The sequence below is a fragment of the Melozone crissalis genome, unplaced genomic scaffold (genome assembly GCF_028551555.1).
Source record: "Melozone crissalis strain CALT ecotype California unplaced genomic scaffold, PUWL_Pcris_2 ptg000014l_1, whole genome shotgun sequence".
Taxonomy (NCBI): domain Eukaryota; kingdom Metazoa; phylum Chordata; class Aves; order Passeriformes; family Passerellidae; genus Melozone; species Melozone crissalis.
In genome coordinates this window covers 12926492-12948511 of record NW_026535792.1, presented here as the reverse complement: position 1 = coordinate 12948511, position 22020 = coordinate 12926492, and the positions used below count along the sequence as shown (strand labels likewise).

Sequence of the window (22020 nt, the reverse complement as noted above, 5' to 3'; positions counted from 1 at the left end):
AATGAGGCCTGTTGTTGTCAATCTCCCATTTATTTTTTCTTCCAGTATCAGAGTACTGTTGGGGTCTAAACCTCTGGGATTTTGGAGGATCTGCTCTGTTTGTACAGTGCCTGTTGGTGAGATGTGCTCTAGGAACATGGGTGGGAGTTAAGGACCTGCCTTATCCCCAGTCTGAGTGGCTCCTGGGACAGTTTCTCTTGAAGCAGCAGGGCCTGTGCTTGGAGGAATCTTTCTAAATTAGTTAATCAAAGTTTTTCTACCTGAGGTTAGAAGAATCAAAGATTTGTTTTCCCTATACAGCACCTTTGGGTTTTGGTGTTTTTTTTGTTGTTGTTTTTTGGTTTGTTTTTTTTTTTTTGGGGGGGGGTGGGGAGTGGCAAGTTTTGGGGTGTTCCTTTGGTTGTTTTTTGGGGGGCGAGGCTGTGGGTGCTGGTTGTTTGTTTGTCCTTTCCCTCAGTACTAGCGTTCCTGGCATGCACCGGAGCGCGTCTCCTCAGAGCTGGCTGTCGCTGAGCCCGGCTCTCCCGTGCTCGCACCGGCACAACGCTCCTCGCGCTGAAGGGGCCTCCAGCAGCCCCCGCCCGGCACAACCGGCGCCGGGGCCGCGGGGCCCGCGCTCGGCGGCGCGGCGTTGCCATGGCGGTGCCCGGGGCGGGCCTCGGGGCGGGCCGGGCGCTGCGGTGCCGCTCCGGTCGCTGCGGTGCCCGGGCCGCTCTGGGCGCTGCGGCCGCCGGGCCGCGGCGGGGCGCGGACTACGCTCGCCAGGGTGCTGCGGACGCCGCCCCGCGCGCAGGCGCCGGCCCGGGCGGGCCGGGTTGTTTGTGACGGCGTCACCGGCGGCTGCGGCCGCGGCTCCTCGTCCGTGCCGGGCCCCGCGAGGGCCGCGCTCAGGTAGGCGGCGGGACCGGCCCGCGGGGGCGGCCGCCCTGCCCCGGCCCGGCCGCGGGGAGCTCCGGGGGGCGCGGCGGCTGCCGCGGGGAGGGGCCGCCCGGAGCGGGGCAGAGCCCGGGGCGCCGGGGCCGGGCGGCCGTTCCTGGAGCGGGCAGGGGGTGACGGGGCCGCGCGGGGCCGCGGCGCCGCTCGGGGGGCGAGCGGGCTCCGGGCAGCGGTCACCGCCGTGCCGGCCCCGGCCCCGGGCGCTGGCGTTTGCCAACTTCCTTCTCTGCCATCGCCTGCCGCTGCCTCGGCGGCTGATGCAAGGTGCTCTGTTTCATAAACACTGCGCTGGCGCTTTAACTGCGCTGGCGCCGGGCCGCGCTCCGCTTCAGGTGCGCTCCAGGAACACCTGCGCCGTACTGGGGTAGGGACTGAGCTGGGAATGCCCAGCCTTGCGGGAGTCTGGCTTTCCTTCATAACAAGGAAATATTCTATATTCAGTATGGGTTGCTAAATATATTCTTAGAGAAGAATGTTACTTAGGGGAAGAAATAACCACTTAGAAATAATAAACTTCCATGAGAACGCTGAAGTTTAATAGCACTGAACCTGTTTTTATTTCTGTTGTGCAACAAAGAATCGACTGTAGAAGAGGGCTGAGAGTTTTTACTTGGAATGACAGCACAGCAAACTCTGTAGAATACATTCATATTCTTCTTTGGTGCCCATTACTCATCTTTGTCAGTGCTTATTGAAGGTTATTTTTTAGTCTTGGAAATTCTTTTTTTAGATGATTGATCTTAAGGGTTTATTTACACTGGAGTGGTCCTGTTGAAGACTGGTATTTATTTTGCTTTACAGTAGATAAATAGGATGTGGTATCTCAGATTTATTTTTATATACATATCTGGGATAACTTCGTACTGTGTTATCAACAATGCACATGGTTGTAAACTTTTGCACCTTATGCTTCTGGTTTACATCTCACTAAGGATAGGAAAATAGTTAATGCTTCTGAGTTCCTGCCCCCCTTCCCCAAATACATACAAATTGCACTCTGAGCATAATGAGTATTTAATTTGTCCACACAGAAATTAAGAAGATGATGCCAGAAGTGACAATGAAGATGCTTAGTGAGCATACAAAACCAGGGCACCACGGGATTGGCTTTGGTTGGGTTTTTTCCCCATTCTTTCCTTCTGGCTTGGCCTGGCAGAGAGGAGATGTGTAACACCCTAGTGTATCCTCCAGTCATCCCTGCTGTTACTGGGCTAGAACCCATTAGTGTCATCTTGATTCATTAGGAAGTTTGAAGGCTTTATGTCTTTTTAACTCCTGCTCAAAGCTATTTTTGTTTTTAAAGTTGCATTCAGGAAGACAGTGGCAGCATTTCCAGCCCCTTTAGGTTGGTTGGAGAGGCATATTGGTTCTTAGTGGGTCTTTGTCATTTGCTGGAGAATCAAACTGGAGAAGAGTTTGTGAGTGGGTCAGTTTAGTCATTGGGTTCAAATTAGTTTTCTGTTTTTCAGTGTACTTAGGGGATTGAATTTGACCTTGGATTGAGTTATGATTATGTGCATTTTATTAATCTGTTGCAGAAATAAGCTGTTTAGCTGATGGTTGAAGTTTAGGAACACTGTACCTAGGTAATTTTTTTATTAAAGCTTGTAGGTCTTTTTGATCTTTTAGATCTGAGTAATAAAGTGTTTTAATTTTGGTAACTGTTTTACACGTGTATGTTTGCTGAATATACCTGTAGGAATGCATTTACCCTAGAGATGCTCTTCAGTCTGATGCCAAGCTATCTATCTATTGTAATTTGGCTAAATTTAGCAGTTCTAGCCATAAACCTTAGTGTTCTTCTGATTATTCTTTTTAAAAATTCCATTATTTTTCTTAATATTAAAATATTTAATACTTAAAATATTAATTAGAATACTGATATAAAAATATTTTCTATTTTGGTGGTTTGTCACCTGTGTGCAGGTAAATATGCACTATTAGTGTAGTCTTCTGGTTGAATACAAAGAAATAACTTCTAACTCAAGGCCATTTATCAAGACAAGCGAGCAATAGGAAATGATGATTGTTTGCCTGCTTGTTTATCTGTTTGTTTATTTAATATATTTTGATGATGTTGGTACCCAGGGAGGTGCTGAAACTTTTGTGTGGGATGGGAGGACAGGTGTTTATGTGGAGCCCAAAGCCATGGCTGTATGTTCAGAGCAGAAGATGCCTTTGTGTTTCTGCAGTTACCTGTCAGTGTGTTTTTGGCAGGACAGGGAGAGCAGGATGGTGTCTCTGTTGTGTTCACCAGGCCCAGGGTGAAATGCTGAGTTAGCTGGACGAAGACAGATGTTGCAATGCCCAGCACAGAGTCTGCCGTGACAATATGGGATTTCAAAATCTGTAGATGCACTGGTATCAAACTGTACTGGTGCCCTGAGGTTGTGTTTTAAGAATTCAGATTTTGCAAGGCAGCCAGTGATATTTCTGCCAGGTGACGAGTTCTGGTGCTGGGAGTTCCCTTCCTATGAAAGGAATGCTGCTGCTGCTGGATGCCCAGTCACATTTAGAGTAATTAATGACAGCAAGCAGATGTCGTTGTCACATGTCAGCTCCAGAACTTAGTCTTTGCCTTTTGGGCATTTGTTATTTTGATGATTGAAGAAGTATGATTTAAAAATAAATCACAGTTGAAAAGAAAAGAAGATCCTTTTATGCAGTGTGATTTAAAAAAACCCAAACAACTCAAACCAAAATAGATTTCTTCCCACCCCCTCCCAACCTGACATACCCTGGTTGAGATTCCAGGAAAAGCACTAATGGAGGAAGAAAAATATCTACAGGAAAATGACAACCATATTCAAAGTAGGGCTTTATAAAAAACCAGAAATTCAGTTTCTCTCTTAAGTTTCATACCTAAGTTGATTGTTAGTGAATATTTTTGCTTAAACTGTTGTTGTGATTGTCACCATTGCCTTTTTTTTTTTTTTACAGAGGAACTGTGAATATATTAGTAGAAGTTGATGAGAAAATAGTTTTATCTTAGAAAAACATGCAGTAACTACCATAATGCAGAGATCTGAGACACGTTTACTGTGTTTTGAGAGAAACCTACATGCAATTGGAGGTTTTATATTTTGTTGTGCCCATTTCCAGCCACACTAGTGTACTTAGATGTTCTCATTCAAAGTTTTATATATGTTTTCTGTGTTGAGAAACCAGGAATGAAGGCAGGATTGATAATAAAGTGGAGAGCAAATAAATTTAAACACATAGATGCTTTCCTCTGTGTTCTTACTGGAATTAACTCAGAGTGGGAAATACAGCAGGTGTCTGAAATTGTGTGATAAAAGCTGTATTGAACCATGGTTTCATTGGCTGTTTTATTATGTTGATGCATATAACAGCCAATCAATTGGAAATTGTTAAATTTTGGGAATTTTTTCCCATGAAGATGAATCCATAGTCAATTTTATATAAAAATTCAATATTTTTTTTTCAAGGAACAAAAACTGTTTTAAACTTCTTTATAAAACCTTTTTGCTAATTAAAGACTTGAAAAAGTGATTGAATATGATGTTAATGAATACTCTGTATTCCTGGTAAATTCCTGTTAAAAAGGAGAAAAGATATATAGACAGCTGCAGCTGGACTTCTGAAAGTGGCTACCAGTCATCTGGTAATATTATTAAAAAAAAAAAGTGTACTTTGGGTTATTTTCATTTTGTTTTTGTAGTTGCCAGGTGCTCTCAGTTTTCCTCAGAATCAGCGTGAAGGAGTGAAAGAAGCAGGAAACATTGATTTTGCCCAGTAGTTGAAGAAAATTAGTTCCAAAAGATCTTAATCTGTTTCTTCTCAAAAAAACCTCACACTGTTTTTCTTGAATAAACTGTAGTTTCTGTGCATGTAACCAAGCAGAAATTATTTCATGTCTTAAAACTTGTCTATAGCGTCATTTTTTAACTTTAATTATTAATTTATTGACTAGCTTTGTGTGTGTGTCTAGTCTAAGGGCTTTTTGGTTGGCTGAAATAACTATGTGCCTAGCAAAACTATATTTGCTCCAAGTATAAAGAAGATAATAGGAAATAAGTACAAAAGAATATATTTTCTTTCCCAACTTTTATTCTGGTTTTTTTTCCTAAGTTCCAGAATAACAATTTGAGTGTTAGTATATTATTCTGTAACATCATGATTTCCATTCTTCTGCTTATTTATTTTTCAATAGAGCAGTGAAATTGTGTGCCTTGCATATTAAAAGAGTTTATTTTTACCTGCAGTGTGCTTTGAAAATGTCTGAAAATTCCAGTGACAGTGATTCGTCTTGCGGCTGGACTGTCATCAATCACGAGGTACTCAGTTTCACATTGGTACAGTTCTGTCATTTATAAGCAGTAAAATGCTATTTCAGCTTAGTAATTCTTGTTTTGTGTGGATATTGCATATCAGCAGAGAATACAGAAGAGCAATTTAGAAGTAAATAATGAAACTACTATTTAAAAAAATATATACTTTTACTATAATTGATAAAAATTTTCATATTTAAAATAATTAATTTTTCTGCAAAGGTTTTACTTTGAAGACCTGGTAGAATTTTAGTGGCATGCATTCTTCTGTTTCACCCTGCCTGAAAATATTAGCATGCTGTGTAACTTGTCTGTTGTTTCTAATGTATTTTTTCTCCTCCTGATAAATCTGTACCCTCACCAAAACAAACAAAGTTCGGAATACTGGGCAGGAAAAATATCTTGTGCAGAGGGAATGATTCCATGATTTCCCCAAGTTTTTTCTACCACTAAGGTATCTGATCCTAATTTCAGCAGTGGCTGTTCAAGGGCAGCCCTCAGTCCTTACATAGTCTTCCTTACAGAAAATTAAGATAGGGACAAGTGTATATTCCAGCACTATGATGGGACAGGTGTCTGGATCTGCTGTTGGTTTCAAGGTTTGCATTGTGTGGATGAAATCAGTGCTGTCAGTGGAGAGCAGGAGTCTTATGGCAGGGTCAGCCCTTAGGTTTGATCAAATGACTGCCCTGACTGTGCTGGTTGACACGGTGCCTTCAACACCTGCTCATGTACAGCAGACACATGAATGTAGATAAGAAAAGTGTTTTATCTTCCCTTCCCACAGTGGACAACCAGGCCTGGGTTGCTCAGAACCTCTGAGAAGCCTTTCCTGGTAGTTTGGGTATCCAGTATCCTTTCCTCCTTTAGTCCTGAGGATTTCTGTATCTCTGCAGATCTTGGCTGGTGTGTGAGTGTAGGATGGGTGGGTTGGTTTCCTTGTTTGGTTTGATTCTTATGTATTTAGCATTGTCTTCTAAACTGAGGAGGCCATTGAGCCAGAATCCTCAGGACAGATGGGTTGACAGTTTTCCTGGAATGACACTTAGTATCGCCTGCATCTACTTGTTGCCTGCTCCAGAAATTCAAGGACCAGTGCTTGGGCTGTTTCATTCAGAGGAGGAAAGCAGGAAAAAATGACTGAAAATCATGCATAGTGTTCATCTGTTTTTCATTGCACACTCCTCTGTTTTGCAGATTATAATGAAAATGGGAAATTTGGAACCAAGCTATTACAAACCTGTGATTGCACTCATGTTTTGACAGTTCCTTGTCACAAGTGATACAGTTTGAAGTTTATAAATATTGGGCCATGCTTTCATTTCTGTTGGCAGCAAAGTGGTATTTAAGAGATGGTTAAAACTTCTTTTCCTTGTTTTGGGCTGGATGACAGGCTGGGCATCTTGTCACCAAAAGAAACAGAAAACTCATGCACTCCATTCCTCAAGGCCAAGAGGGCTACAAGAGTGTAACAGGCTGCTGGACTCACAGAGCTCAGATAAAAGTAAAAGGATTTAGAGGTTGAGTTCAGCAGTTGAGTTATTCAGCTGTGAAGTGCAGACTTTATTTTCATTCTTGGGATGGTTATTTTACACTGTAACTGCAAATGAATTATGCTGTCTAAATAAGTTAACATAACACAAGATTGTAGGATGGCTGGGATTTGTCTAGTCAAAGCAGAACAGATTTCTGTGGCATGGAGATTTTGTGTTCCCAGTTATTCATCTCTGATTCAGTGAAATAAAAATGGGGCAGCACTGGTGTTTGAGAGCTGCCATTATTAGCATTCTTCTGGTAGGACAGCTTTGAATCTGAGCAGAAAGAAAGCAGAATGGATGGGATGGCCAGGTACCCTTCACACAGCTACTGCCCATGGAGGGGGATGTGGACTTCTGTGCACTGCAGTGAATTGAGCTGGATCTTTAGGGCAGGGGTAGAACTGTGGGTTAGACAAATTTGGAGTACTGAGTTATGATTTTCTCACATGCTGTTGTGACCTGTATTGGTGATGGCACAGTGGAATCTGTTTGTGGACACGTTTTGCAGTGAGTTAGGGGCAGGAAGTGGCTGTTGGCCAGGCTGTGGCTGAAGGGAGCCAGCAGCTGTGGCTGCTGCACTGAGGGTGGGCTTTGGGCAGAGTCAGAGTGCTCTGCATTGCTGGGCTGCTCCTGAGAAAGGACTTGCTAATTTTGTGTAGGAGGGTAGGGAGGTGACAATATCTTTTCTTGACCTCTTTGCTATTGCTGACATGGAAGGTCCAGCATCAGATGAAGTGGATCAGAGTGTTCATGCATTCCCACCTGTGTGCTTAACCATGTACTCAGCTAGCCCATTAACTTGGATTTTTAGCTGAAATTGTAATCTGTCTTAAGCAATACTCCTGATGTTTTTCTTCTTGTGGAGCCTGGGCAAACTGAAATGTTGCTATTCTTCTTCTTCTTCGCAATTTAAGAAATGAAAGTGGTTCTGTCACACCAGAGAAAATTGTCACATAATAAACCTGTATATCTATCTATAAAACCTAACCAACCCAAAAACCTCAAATAATTTTGTATTTTCTTTCCTGAGATTTCACTTAGATTATAGTAAATTACTTGTAAATGAGAGGTGAATTTCTGCAAAACACATCAAATCAAAGTTGAGATATTTACGTAGTCAAAAGGAAAAAGATACAATGTGTTTAAAAAAGAAAAAAGATACACAGTGTTTAACAGTTTACCAAAGGAGTTATATTTTGAAGCCTTTATAAAAGAAACATAACTTTGTAACATGATTATAGAATGTATCTTATGCACTTTTTGAGGTATCTAATCTTCCTGAAGTACAGGCTCTGTAAAAACAAAGGCATACATGTTTGCTTGAGTCCTGAAATGAGACATCCAGGGAAACTGATCTGGAAGTATTGCTGCTACTGTAATTTCACACCTGCTGTTGCAAAAATAACTATCTCTGTTTACAAAAACAGCTCAACTTATTTATGGATCAGAGTGACTTAGGATTTTTTCAGTTATGTTTTGCATGTTTCTAGTTTGCTAATAGCCTTACTGGTGTCTCATCAGTGTTTTTAAACCAAAATTACCATATAAAGATTAAACATTTGGAATTGTCAAGCATATTGCTTGACTTTAGTACCTTGTGTCTCCTGGTGTTGTTTATTTGCAGTTCCTGTTGTGCTCTGGTGTTGTTGCTGCCTGGCTGCTGACCAGTAACGAAGGCTCCTTTCTGGATTAAAGACAGAAATCCAATCTAGAGTTTGTATAAATATTTGTTTTTGAGGTGTCAGAGATGTACTATATGAGCAGCCTTTCAAAATTTCTCGCAGGAGTTGAGATGGAGTGAAGTTATACATAGTTTTTCCTGGTAGTAGTATTTATTGCAGCTCATGTTGATATGCTTGAAAGTTCTATTTTTGGGAGGGTGTGTGTATTTGCATACAGTAGATGAGAACAAGAATTAGATCCCATATTCAAAACCTCCTCTGTTTCTCTAAATTCCATTTAATAAACAGATCTAATAAAGACAATAAAAATAGTTATTTAAAATACTCAGTGTAGTTGTTAATTAATGCCAAAGTTGCTGTCATTTTTCCCCTTTAGAATTATCCTTGTCTAACTTTTTTTAACCTTGGTCATGTTAGTTACACACTAACACTTGTTTCACTCTAGTTAATTAGTTGGTATTTCACCTGCTTTTTTTAGCTCAAAGTCGTCTTCAGTTTTAAAGGCTCACTTTTTCTGCTTCTGTTTTTATTATTAATATTCTGTTTTCTTTGTAATCTTTTCTTCCTACTTTACTATTGGAAACCCCAGTAACTGTAATGTCCATTTAAACTCTTCACCTTCAGGGTTCTGACATAGAGACAGTGACCTCGGAAAATGGAAGCACAAATGACAACCATGAGTTTGTTTCAGAAGAATATGTTTCCTTGCAAGAAGAGGAGCAGGCAATTGATGTGCAAGGTAAGATATTAAAAGAGGAGCAGTTACATAAAATAGATCAATATTTGTTGCAGCATTGGCACAAAATTGGTATTTTCAACAGATTTTTATATGCTTTGTGGACATCTCTCAGGGTATTTGCTTCACCAGTGTTATGGAAAATGATCAGTCATCGACTTTATAAAAGTATTTTTTCCTGAAATGTGTGAAATTAGTAGAATGTTTTTCATTTTGTCCATACTTTAGAATAGTGTGCACTGGTGTTGCTGTAAGATCGTTTATAGAAGTGTTATTGATAAAAGAATTGTTCCCTAGTAATGTCATAGATCAAATAAGAATAATTTGGAAGGAACCATCAATGCTTGTACTCCTAAAAAATAACTTTATGACATTGTATTTTAATATTATATGGGTGTGGGCATAATGTGTGGTTGCTGCTTTTAATCCCGTGTTTGTTTGCTTGTTTATTTCCTCTTTTTATTCGTATAGCTCAGTGCAACAATGATGAAGAGATCCCAGCAGTAGATAACACACTATCTGGTTTTGAGGAAACTCAGACAGTTCCAGAGGTAAATTACATTAACAGACTACTTTACTTAGAAGCTTCTCTAAGCCCCATCTGTCAATGGCAAGAAATGTTTTGAAGGCATTAAAATAGAGACACAAATTTTTCCTTTCCTGAAGTTCCTATCAATTTTTGGTTATTTGTTTGTTTGTTTTAATTACTTCATGTTTTTTGTGTCTGAATAATTCTCATACTGTCCCTTTCCCTAGGAAAATAAAGAAAAAGTTCCTGATGATGGGTCCTGCATTGGAACTATTAGTGATGATTCTGACATTGTTACACTTGAAGCTCCAAAACCAGAAGAAACTCAGAGTCAGGAGGAAGCTCCTGCTGATGGTGAAGAAGCTCAGAGTTCAGAGGATTTTAACATGGGTTCCTCCTCTAGCAGTCAGTATGCATTTTCCCATGTAGAAACTGGTAAGAGCAATAGAGTCCTAAGCAATTGTGTGCAAAAATGTCACCAGGGAAAAAACCCAAACCAGTCTTTGGTAGGGAGCCTTCTTTTTATGGAGAGAGGAATAAAATAATGGTTTTGTTGAGTACATATCCAAGTATTAGAGTTTTTCTAAACTCTAGGTGCCCTCTTCAATTTTGTCTAAATGTATGTCTGCAATTTTTTAATTGAAAGCAATCTTTTTTATTAATTGTTCACTGTTTTAAATGGAAAGTTAATTTGTAGCACATGTTGGAGAATGAAAATTACTTTTAGTTCACAGAATAATTGTAGGTTTTCTCTTGGCAATATTTTGGGCTTTATATAAGAGTTGGCATAAATGACTAGCAAGTGGGAGAGGATTTTTGGTGCCATGAGGACTAGGCAGTATGACTATAAAAACTTTGTACCACCCTCAGTTATGTAGTGTATATTTATATATTTAAGATACTCCCAGTGCTTGACTGAAATAAGCAGTGCATTATAATCAGGAGGAAGAGGATGAATATTTGTCCAATAAAGAACCACAAACAAAACCCCATCAAATCCAAACCAAAAACTTCCCGTTTTGTTGCTGTTCTCTAGTTCTCTAGTCTTCCTCTATAATTCTTTTTGGCTGCTTGTTTGTAATCTCTTCTGTTCTCTTTGTTCTCTATGGCACCTTTGTATTGCTGATTTTTATCTTTCAAATTAAGTTTATTATACAAGCAGGATTTTACCTAAAATACTGTTTTATCTTAGAGTAGGATACAGCATCATTAAATGTTCATGTATCTGCATAGTTTCCACTGGAAACAGAAAGTGACAGCTCAGTGTCTAATTATAATCAGTGAACATTTGTAATGAAATTGTCACCTTCTTTAAGTCTTCTGGGGAATCTGACTTACTTTTTAAATTTAAATTTAGTTGACTTTGTTTTTTTCTTTTAGGGATGAGTTCTAAAAATGTCTTTTTTTTTCCCCCCTGTGTTTTTGTACACAAAAGTCAGTTGGCTGGAGAAGCTGTGGAAGATTCCTGATTGTGTAAGGGGATGGGGAAATGAGGTGAAAGAGCATGTGTCTCGCAGTCTTCCTTTTCAAGGTGGTGTGATTACATTTGATCAGCTTGTGCAAAGCTGATTGCTTAAGGCTTGCATGGAGTGTTCTTACAATTTTTGATAGCAACCTGACTTGATCTTGTCATAGTCATATTCTAGACAGATGCTGAAAGCCAATCCTCACTGAAGAACTTGGCTAAGCTCTCGGTGTCTTATGTGCTTCTTTAAAAAGATGTTAACCTTGCATGTAGGTTTGGAGCAGACGTCAGTAAGGTTTGTAATACATTTGAATGTGTGTGCTTGATTGTTTTACTGGATAGTTCTTGTTGGATTCCAAACCTGCGTGTGACTAGCAAAAAGAATTTCTTCCTTCTAATGTAAGCTGATTTCAGCATGGCCTTTAGTGCTGGGCATTCAGCTGATAAAGTATTGCAGAAAATGGCAGGAGTACTTTTGCAAGGGTTTTAAATGCTGAAGTTTTAGAGGTGACAAAGAGTGGCAACAGAGATCTTTGTCATCCACTTCCTGTTGAGTGTTCTTTTGTGTTGGAAAAGGATGAGCCTCAGATTCTTCCTAATGTAGATACTAAAGCATTCTACAAGGATTTTCTGCCACTTCTTTTTGCAAACCAGTTCCTGTTTAGATTGTCTTCATCATGCAAGCAGAAATGTTTTAATACTGCTTCATAAATGAAGTTCAGCCAGCAGAAATACCCATATGCTACAGTGAACTGTATCTGAGCTGTGTCTGTGCAGAAATGTCAACTGACTTAATCTGATTGCTGGTATAGATCTGACACTTCAAAATCACAGTAGAAACTAGGATTTTGGGCTGCTATTGTGATCACACTTGGTTTTATGTGTATCCTTTCTATCCTGATATTATTAGAGCACAGCTTTGTACTGAATTCTTGCAGCAGCTGTAAGGCAGTGAGTGTCATTCTTGCCTGAAAGTGTAATTGCTGTTGACAGCTTGGCTGTTAAGTGCTTATGAATGGCTTTAAGTATCTTACAGCATTTTTCTTTCTGATTGTCTTTTTTCCCCTCTTTTCTTATTCTTTGCTGTCCAGTGTGTATCAAAGAATTTTTCCATTTGGCTAAAAGCAGCTCTTGTTCCTTAACCACTTTTGTATTCCATGTGTGTAACCTTCTTTGGTTGTTGAAAAACCCTACAAAGCCCCACAGATGAGCAAGAAAAACACCTCTTACTAAGTTTGTCCTGTATATTTCTCTATAATGTCTGACCTCTGCATTCTAGGAATGCATTCTGAATGTTTGCCTTTGTTTTCCAGGATTGGGAAGTATGCATCTGCTTAAATGATTTGGTCTAAAATGGTGTCCTTCTCTCCTAAGCTATAGAAATTCATTTAAGTGTCTGCATGTCCAAGTCACTGTTTAAGTCTGGGTTGACTGATTTACTAACATGGAGTTTTTTATTAAGGGAGGAAGTTGTCTTTCATAATCTGTCATGTTGCTTGTCCATGGACTTGGAAATTAGAAGTGTTCCATATACTAATTGATAATCTTTTCTGGGCTTGATGCAATCACCTCTATCGAGTTGTAATTTATTTTAAGTGAAGAATCTTAAGTGGTAATGCATTTTATAGATAATAGCTAGCACTGCTTGGCATTCTTATCTGTTCAGTGGTGTGTGCATGGCTTTGCTCAAACAAATGACTTTTCAGTTGTGAACTGTTCAAGGACAGACTTTCTATCTTTGTATTTTTACATTCTGAGTAATGATGTCTGATAAGAGAATGAACAACCATATTTTAGGAGGGGCATTAGCATTGTGTGACTGTAAGCAGCAAAATTAGTGTCCAAACAGGAGAACTCTGTCATGTCTAGAGACTTCACTGATCCCATTGAATTTATTCTAGACATGTGAATTAGGTACAGAATGCAGATACTTGAAAGCTATTTTCCACCCTACTACTGCTTCCCCTTGCACTTGAAGGTTACGCTTCTAAAGGAGGGAGATTAAATAATAATTACTTATATACTGCATTATAGAAATCTATTTACAGTATGTGCAGCAAACATTTGTACAAATAGGAACAAGCAATTACAGCTCTGTTGTTATTTTCCTGGTTAGAATATAGCCCTTTTGGGCCATTAGAACATGAACATACAAATGGTATAATAGATATAATCTTGAAAAAATCTATAAAAGGTATTTTTTAAGGTTAGAATTTGTTCTTATTGCAAATCTTGTCCAATTTTACCAAAACTTCAGTCCTGTAATAGAAGAGTGTTGGGAAAGAACAAACAGAAAAGCACTTAAATGGATTTTTTCCTGTGCTGTAGTGGTTGAAAATGGCTTTTTGAAAGGTGGGTAAAGATGTTAACAGATAGTATATAGTAGATATTAAAAGAAAACAAAATTGCATATTTAAATAAATTTATGTATTGATTTTGAATATTTCTAATAGCTACATTAATCGAACTGTAATGGAATTTTTTCTGCAGTTGCATGCAGATCACAGAATGAAATTTTTTGAGGGGATGTAACAAAACCATGTCTTTCTTCTAGGAGGCCTTCTTTTAGCAAGCCTTGATATTGCTCTTTCATTTTAAGTATTTCAGTTTTAATAGCTGCAAGAGAAGGAAAACTGAAATCTTTGTCTTTTTACTTCACAAGAATTTGCAGGGGCAGTACATGTAGATGCTTTAGGAGGCAGGGTTGACTGAAACACTTTGTAATGGGTGAATGATAAGGTATGGGGAAGTGCCATACAGCTATTTAGTGATGATTTCTTGATTCTCTATAATTTAGTTTTAAAAAATTAATTTTTAACTTTGAAGAGCACACATTGCGTAATTTCCAGCACAAACGATATCATTAGAATTTTAATTTTGTTTTGTTAATGTTCTCAAGGATAAATACCAGATCTATTTTGCATAAATAATACGGATCTTGATATTCAGTTTGCTCTTTACCACAGAACTCAATGCGTTTTAATCACGGCTGTGTGCTGCTTTTCAGTGTTCTCCTCGCAGGCCAGCCCCGAGGAGTCGAGCAGCGATGAGAGCAGCAGCCAGGGCAGCCCGGCCGTGCGCAAGCGGCGCCCGCGGCGGCGGGGGGTGTCGGGCTCCGAGCCCGAGGGGGCGGCACCGGCACCGGCCGAGCCCGAGGCGGAGCCGGCCCGGGACGAGCAGCAGCAGCAGCGGCAGTTCGGCAGCGGCCTCAACAGGTGCATCGTCCTGGCGCTGGTGATCGCCATCAGCATGGGCTTCGGGCACTTCTACGGTGAGTTCAGGGAGGGCAGAGCACGCAGTGCACATCTTGTGCAGCAAATGCTGTTTTATTGTGACTGCCGTGTTTTGTCTTGTTCTCTGCTAACGACCTAAGCCACTGCAGCTGTAGTACAGGGAGGTTCTTCAGCAGTGCAACTGTATGCACTATACACTACTTTGTACAGTAATGGGGTAAATAGTGATTTTGCCTGAGTTTTATATGAAAATATGCCTTTCTAAAAAGGCATGTGATTCATTGGAGATGGGGATATCATTCTCTTTGGATTCAGTGTTGACTGATCGTTAGGGATTTCAATTTTGGCGCTTCTTTGAGATTTGTATTAATTTTCATTGATCCCATTTTTTTTATTCTTAGGTAAGCCTGAAGGTAAGAGCCTTGAGTGATGTACTGTGGATGCTGTTCTTGCACTCAGATTAACTTTTTAAACTGTGTGTGTGTATGTGTACACACACATCCATATATGTATGCATACTTACATTGGGAAAATAAAACAAGAAATCAAGTCTCAGGAATTGCTGATGTGTGGGGGGTTATAGGAACAACTAATCCAATCATACAAATACATTTTATGTAGTAGTAACTGGTGTGCAAACTGTTTGATGAGCATTGGCATGCTAGAGGCATAGAGGAGCACAGTGACCACAGCAGTCTGTGATAATGCATGTGGGGAAACATGAGATCTCAGTTGATAATCACTTCACTGTGTTTAGTTTGGTGTTGATAAATACTATCTTTTTAAAGAACTTGGAGATCTGTGGATGAAAAATACACTTTGAATGTGGACTCAGGGTAATGCATTTTTTAAGGAATTCACTTGTTCATTTATTGAATCTGTACTTGTAAATAAAAATTGCCATCATTGATGACAGTGATGGCTGCATTTTTCAGCAGAAGGAAGGCAGCTCTGTGTGGCTTCAGTTTTTGCTTCTTCAAGTGAAAGTTCTTTGTGCTTATGCGATAACTTATCTTTCTACCACTAGAAAGGAAGTGAAGTTCTGCTTCCATCTTCCTGTTTTTAGGTTTGTTTTTTTTTTCCAACACAAACTTGCAGGGAGAATCCATGTCCCTAGAGGACTACTTTGTAATTTTGTGATTCAGCTTGGAATGAATGTTTCCCACAGCACTCTTCTACTGTTAGGCTAATTGTCATGTAAGAGGATTGGAAGTGTAACTTTTTTAAAAATTACTTTCATTTTTTTGGGGTCAATATCAGGATAGTATTTTCTTTTTAGCTAGAGCTCTAGGGCCCCTTTAAGACTTTTAGAGATGCAGAAAGCAAGTAGATTAGATTAATTAGATTAATTAATATGTTTTAATCAACTCTATCCTAATCAATATTAAACTGAGTTAACTGGTTTTATGATGCTCTAGGAAGGAGAACTGAATGAACACAAACTTTTCAGGTAACAGGCAAAGCTTAAATTAGGTAGAAGGTCCTTGCCAGAAAAATGTCTCCTTGTGGACATTCAGATGAATTTTTTTTCTTTAACCAGAAACTGCAAGGGGGACTACAGCTATAATGCTAGGGATTTGGATTGGTTACTTAAAGAATCTGAAGGAGACTGTGACTTAGAGTACCAGCTGGAAACACAAACCAATTACTGAGGAATGGCACTTCAATATGTTCATTTTTAGTGTTGCTAAATGTCATTTTTGCTTACTGCACTTAAATTACGATTTTTTATAATGAGAAAAAGAGAGCTTTAAGTGTTTTCTGTAATTCAGGTTCTACCCAACATAAACCCTTTGTGCTAAATGATGATTTTTCAGATGCAGGCTTTAGATTGTTAGGATTGATGGACTTCCTCAAAAGCATCTATGAAAGATAAATATTAAAACCAAATTTACTGTCAGTATACTTGAATTCATTTATAAAAGGATCTGTGCTCTCAAGAAGTGTTTACTAGGACTCTGCATCATTGCTGTAAAAATGTTGCCTTTACTTGAAGGCAAATGTTGCCGTTGCTGAATTGAACTATTATAGTTCAGCTTGGTTTAATAGAGCAGTCTTTTTTTAAGGTCACACTTCACAATAGATAAAAAAGAAGAGAGCACAAAACATTCATCAGCGGAAGTGTAGTTAGAGCATTTCTTCTGTTTACAATATGTCTCCCCCTGCCTTTAAATACAGAAATAGATCTCTGATTATGGTGCAATGGTTTTGAAAGAAATACCTAAAAATTGCTGTTGCCTTTTTCTCTAGAGTAAATTCAAGAGACTCTAAAAAGCAAATATATAAAAACTACATCAGTGTTAGGATTTAGAGGACAAATGTTAGATGAGGAAGTACCAGTCAAGAAACTGTTCTTGACAAAGAAAATTTGGTGGCTAGTACAGCAAAGATACTTTTTCTGAAAGCCAGGGTGTCTCAGCCTTTGTGTGGCAGTTGAAAAACAGGACACGTGCTTACTCTGCAGCCTCTGCTTATGGATAAGAAGGACAAGACAAGGGCCTGAAATACTTGCTGCTTTGTGAGCAGTATGTAATAATTGTATTTCTGCATGAAAATTTAAACACTGTGCTAATACCCTCTCATTCATGTAATTCAATTAACAGTCAAGGTTGGAGTTCTGAAGTGGATAATGCATGGACCAATAGTTTCCCTTTTATCCTGGTTGACTTGCATGTTTCTAAAAAACTTACAGAGAAGTCACAAATATTCTTTCCTGCATAACTTGTTGGTTTGGATCTAATTTATTTCTATGTAGTGTTCCAAAATTCCTTTATTTGTTATAAATGAAAAACCAGTGTAGAAGCCGATTTTTGGGTCTGAGAAATGGTTTATCATTGAAAGAAAAAAATTTGCTACAGCTAAACAGTTACTGGTAAGGACAGGGCTGAAATGGCAAGGTAAGAATCCTTCTCAATTTCCAGAGAGAATGAAGATGATGTTTAGGTGCCTCTGTTCCTCTAACTCCTTACTCTAAGTCAGTCTATCAAAATAAACTTTTTTATCTTTGTAGGTACAGTGCAGATCCAGAAACGGCAGCAGCTGGTGACAAAGACACGTGAATTAAAGGATCTGAAAGATGACCTTTACCAGTGCCAACAAGAGCAAGGAGATCAAGTGCACCACAGAGGGGGGGTAGGTGTGAGCTTAGCTGGAAGTCATTGCATAATTCTGTCATTGTATGTGTGTTTTACACAAAGTGAAATGAATTTCTCACACAAATCCATTTAATTTTTGTCTTTAGCAAGTTCTTTCAGAGAACTTTCCTCTGAATTCTTGACAAATGTTTATGTTGATTGAATTTGCTCTCGGAATGTGGTTAAACATACTGGGTTCTATGTCTGTGGTCTAGGAGTTATCTGGACACAGAGACTGTTTCCCTGTGACACAGTGCCAGGTTGTCATCAATGAGGACAACTGAAGTAGAAAATGCTTGTAAAACCATGTTGAACATACGGATTTTGTGATTTCGCTTTCTAAATTATCAATAGTTATTAATTTTTTGAGTATTTAAACCATACTTCTGTTTTTTTGTTGCTGCATCATCCAGAGAGATGGTTAGGGAGTGGGTATTTTTTTCAGATTTTTTTTTATGTGTCCGTTAGCAGCATTTGTACATAATTCAGTATGTTCTAGAGCTTGTCAATGATGCCAACAGACTGGGGAGCTCCTTTTGTGGTAGTATATAGTTACACAAACAGATATTTTCAGATTTGATTAAAAATCAGTTTGTGAATTTTTGCCCCAACAGCTAAATGCCTTTGCTTCTGCTAATTTTGTTGGTAATCTGTAAGTCCAGTTTGCTGAACATAAATCAACAGCAAAGATGCACATTTTGATTGCCTTTGAAGATGTTATGAGTTAAGAGTTCATGTACCCAACTGATTATTCTTTGTCTAGTTAAACCAATACAAGTGAGGGGTGGTGACCTCTGGCTGGCTGGGAGAGTTTCTCACATGGTCTTTGTTGCCAAGAAAGTGTGTGATAAACAAACCCAGCTGAGATAAACAAACCAGCTCTATTTTTGCATCTTGGCTGTGCATGTTTCATTGCATCCAAAATGACAAGTAAGCTCTGTTTGGGCTACCTTGGTTTTTCATCTTTCTAGCTAAAGTTGTAACAATTCTCATTGTAGTATTTCTGCTTCTTTTCTTTTTGTTTCTTTTAGTCACTCAAGGGAGATCTTGACACATGTTTGACCTTTACTGAGGTGGAGAAGAAATCCTTTGATTCTCAAAAAAAAAGTCTTGCAGCAGAAAATCAGCACCTAAGAGAATCTCTAGAGAAAGAAGAAAAAGCTTTGGCCTCACTTCAGGAAGAATTAAGGAAGCTAAGACAACAAATTAGAAACTTAGAAGATAAAGGTAGTAGCACTGAATCTATTGTAATAGAAAATCAGAAACTAAGGGAGCATTTGGAAGAGGAAAAGCAAAGGAACAGCAATTTTCTCAGGCAAAAGGAAACACTCTTTGCAGAGGCACAGATGCTAAGGCGAGAACTGGACAAGGAACGTCATGTTACAGAAGCTCTGAAGAAAGAACTGGAACAGTTAAGTTCTCGTCAAACACCTGAGAGTGCTGATGATGATGATGATGAGACATTAAGAGAAAATCAAGAAATAGAAACTCTGCGAGGAAGACTGGCAGAACTGGAAAAGAAGCTGAACTTTGAGCAACAACGCTCTGACTTATGGGAGAAGCTGTATGTTGAAGCAAAAGACCAGTCTGAAAAACAAGAAATTTATGAAAGTGGACAGAAGAAAGGTGCTAAAGGGCAAAGTAAGAGTAGAAAGAAGTCAAAGGAGACGTTTTTTGGTTCAGTGAAAGAAACTTTTGATGCTATGAAAAATTCCACAAAAGAGTTTGTAAGACACCATAAAGAAAAGATTAAGCAGGCTAAAGAAGCAGTGAAAGAAAACTTGAAAAAATTCTCTGATTCTGTAAAGTCTACATTCAGACACTTCAAAGATACCACAAAAAACATCTTTGATGAAAAAGAGAAGTCATCAAGTGACAAAAGATATGAGGCAAACAAGAAAGCTCGAACTTTTTACCGAGACCATAACTCCTACGAGAATCTGAAGCACATGCATTACAGGGGACCTCACATGCCCAAAGAATCCAGAAATGGAAGGAAACATCATTTTACAACATATGAAAAAGATTCAGATTCCCAGAAATGTCTCAATGATCATTTGTGTAATAGAAAACATCAGTTTGCCCTAAAGGGCTGCTCTGGTATTTTTGAATGTGCTCATCAAGAATTCCTTAGTCTCTTTAACAGAGTTTCGGATCCCATCAGGGTGGATGAATTTAACCGGCTAATGAGAAAGTATTTGCAGCAAGTTGTGCATAACTTTCATCACTGGAGAGAGCTAGAAAATTTCATCAATAAGTTTTTTCATAATGGATTGTTTATACATGACCAGATGCTGTTCACTGATTTTGTTAATGATGTCAAGGATTACCTGGAAGATATGAAGGAATACCAAAGTAATAATGAGAAGGTTTTTGAGGATTTGGATAAATATGTCTACAGACACTACTTCCATTATGATAATTCACCCCAGTATGGACCCAGGTTTGTTTCCATGTTTCCTGTACTTGATAACACAAAGAAGTGTTCTTTGTAAAGACAACCAATGTCCTTGTTGTAATGGATGGTCTTTGAGCAGGTATGTGTGTGTATGGGTATGTATGCATATACACACACACATATGCTAGAAGATTTTCTGAAGGACTTAGTGGAAATATTAGATTATGTTATATAAAGTGGATCTGTAGAACCTTTATATAAATTCTGTGTGTGTGCATAGCAAAATTTGATGTTTCTGCTGGGTTCTTTAGAAACCTGGAGCTGCCAGTAGGATTTTTTTAGACCAAACAGCTCTGATTGCCCATCTGATGGAATGAGGAACTGTCTTGGAGCATTAACTGGGGCTTCCTTGTTGTCCTTTGCTGAATGAGGTTTTTGAGTGTATTTAAGGTGTGTCTGAGTCATGTTCTGGCAGATACATGTCACTACTCTCCTGCAGAGGAGGGTAATGCTGGGTTAGTCTGTATGTCCAGAGCAGAGCTCATCACACAGCAGGCTTTAGTTCAGATCCTGCCCCTGACTAAGCTTTGTTCAGACTTGCTCACAATGGCTCTTTGTGTCAATTGTTTCCTACATTCCTTTCCTGGATCTAAAGGTGTTCTCAGGGCTTTACAAATTTACACTTGTATTATTTATCATTTCATGTACTTTACTGCAGCTCAAGTCTGAACTATTAACTACTTTGGGGTTACTAAGTATTATGTAATGTAGCTCTTGCTCCTACTGAAAGGTGAACCATGAAGGTAATAGTCCTATTGTCAGCTACCCAGTTAATGTGGTTTTGGCAAACACATAAGTTTATGATTTTATTTATAGTCCATCTTCCTAATTTATTGTCAAATGAACTTTAAGTTAATTACCTAATTTGTGAGAATTTCAGTTTGCAGAAAATCAATTCCAAATTCTTTTACTGATACTGTTATACAGAAGCTTGTGATACCAGCTGCATTTTTATTTTTAGAAAGCATTTCTTTTGTATATACCATCTTATTGATGATTTAAACAAAGAAATGCCTCCCCAATTTTTCTTACAAGGAGCTAAAGAACTAAATACTAATTTTGTTTTCAATGAACCTCAGCATGTTAAAAGCTGTACTTGAAAATGTATTTGTGTTATAAAATGCTTTTAGTAGTAATAAGCTTTTGTTTACTCCTTGCAGTCGACCTAAAAGACCTTTTACACAAACTGAAAATTCCAGACATGAAAAACAAGCTCAGAAGTACCAACACCGTAATAAAAGAGAAGGTAAATGGCATAAACATGGTCGCACTAATGGAAGACACATGGCAAATCTTGAAATAGAATTGGGGCAACTACCCTTCGATCCAAAATACTGAGTAATTTATTGTAAAAATTAAGATTAAAATTCACATGCTCTCTGGAAACTGATTGTTTTTCAACAAAGCAGCAAAATGCAAATTTTTTTCTGAATAATTTGATTTTTACACATTTTTGTTAACAGGCAGAAGTCAGGCTTTCTGATTTGCATATTCTGTACCGTTGCTTTAACTGTTCTTTGGAAGTAAAGATAGTTTGGGTGCCAGCAGTATTGTTGCAGAAACTAGGCATGCCATGACCTGTGTATGAAAAAATGCTTAATTGCATTCCATTAGTGTAGTTAAAGCTTGAGCCATGCATAATGTACCAACTACTAACTCCAGTGTTTGATATACTAACTTCATCTCATCCTTCAAAAAATAGATCAACATTGTGGTAATGTATTTGTTAGTGTTCTGTAACCTTATATTTGCTTCCTGTCTTTGGGGGGGTTCAAGAGCCTGTTGAATTGTGAAGAATTTGCTGTGCTGCATTCTAATCAGCGTGCTGATTTAAACACTTGAAATGTCTTGCATATCTGCATATTGTAGAAGAAAAATAAAAGAGACATTGTGGGTAAAAGTCTTTTATTATAAAAGAAACTCAGCATAGCTGTACAGTTCTATAAAAACGGTCCAGTCTTGTCTGTATTTTATTGCTTAAGTATTCATATGGTAATTTTGGTCTTCCCAATGATTT

The 22020-nt window shown here is 38.7% G+C and overlaps 1 protein-coding gene across 1 annotated transcript; it reads left to right on the top strand.

Moving 5' to 3' along the window:
- The first annotated feature begins 802 nt into the window (after positions 1 to 802).
- On the top strand, positions 803 to 21903 carry CCPG1 (cell cycle progression 1). Its single transcript, XM_054273065.1, has 9 exons — positions 803 to 891; positions 5163 to 5234; positions 9073 to 9187; positions 9656 to 9735; positions 9941 to 10148; positions 14186 to 14449; positions 17422 to 17543; positions 18577 to 19988; positions 21164 to 21903. Exons 2-9 carry the CDS (start codon positions 5175 to 5177, stop codon positions 21339 to 21341), a joined length of 2439 nt encoding a protein of 812 aa, XP_054129040.1. The 5' UTR covers positions 803 to 891; positions 5163 to 5174; the 3' UTR covers positions 21342 to 21903.
- The last annotated feature ends 117 nt before the right edge of the window (positions 21904 to 22020 follow it).

Bases quoted from the DNA above. Each gene is read 5' to 3' on its own strand.
- CCPG1 (XM_054273065.1), top strand. From the start codon at position 5,175: ATGTCTGAAAATTCCAGTGACAGTGATTCGTCTTGCGGCTGGACTGTC. The intron at 5,235-9,072 runs GTACTCAGTTTC...CTTCACCTTCAG, and splicing joins GGACTGTCATCAATCACGAG to GGTTCTGACATAGAGACAGT. The intron at 19,989-21,163 runs GTTTGTTTCCAT...TACTCCTTGCAG, and splicing joins TCACCCCAGTATGGACCCAG to TCGACCTAAAAGACCTTTTA.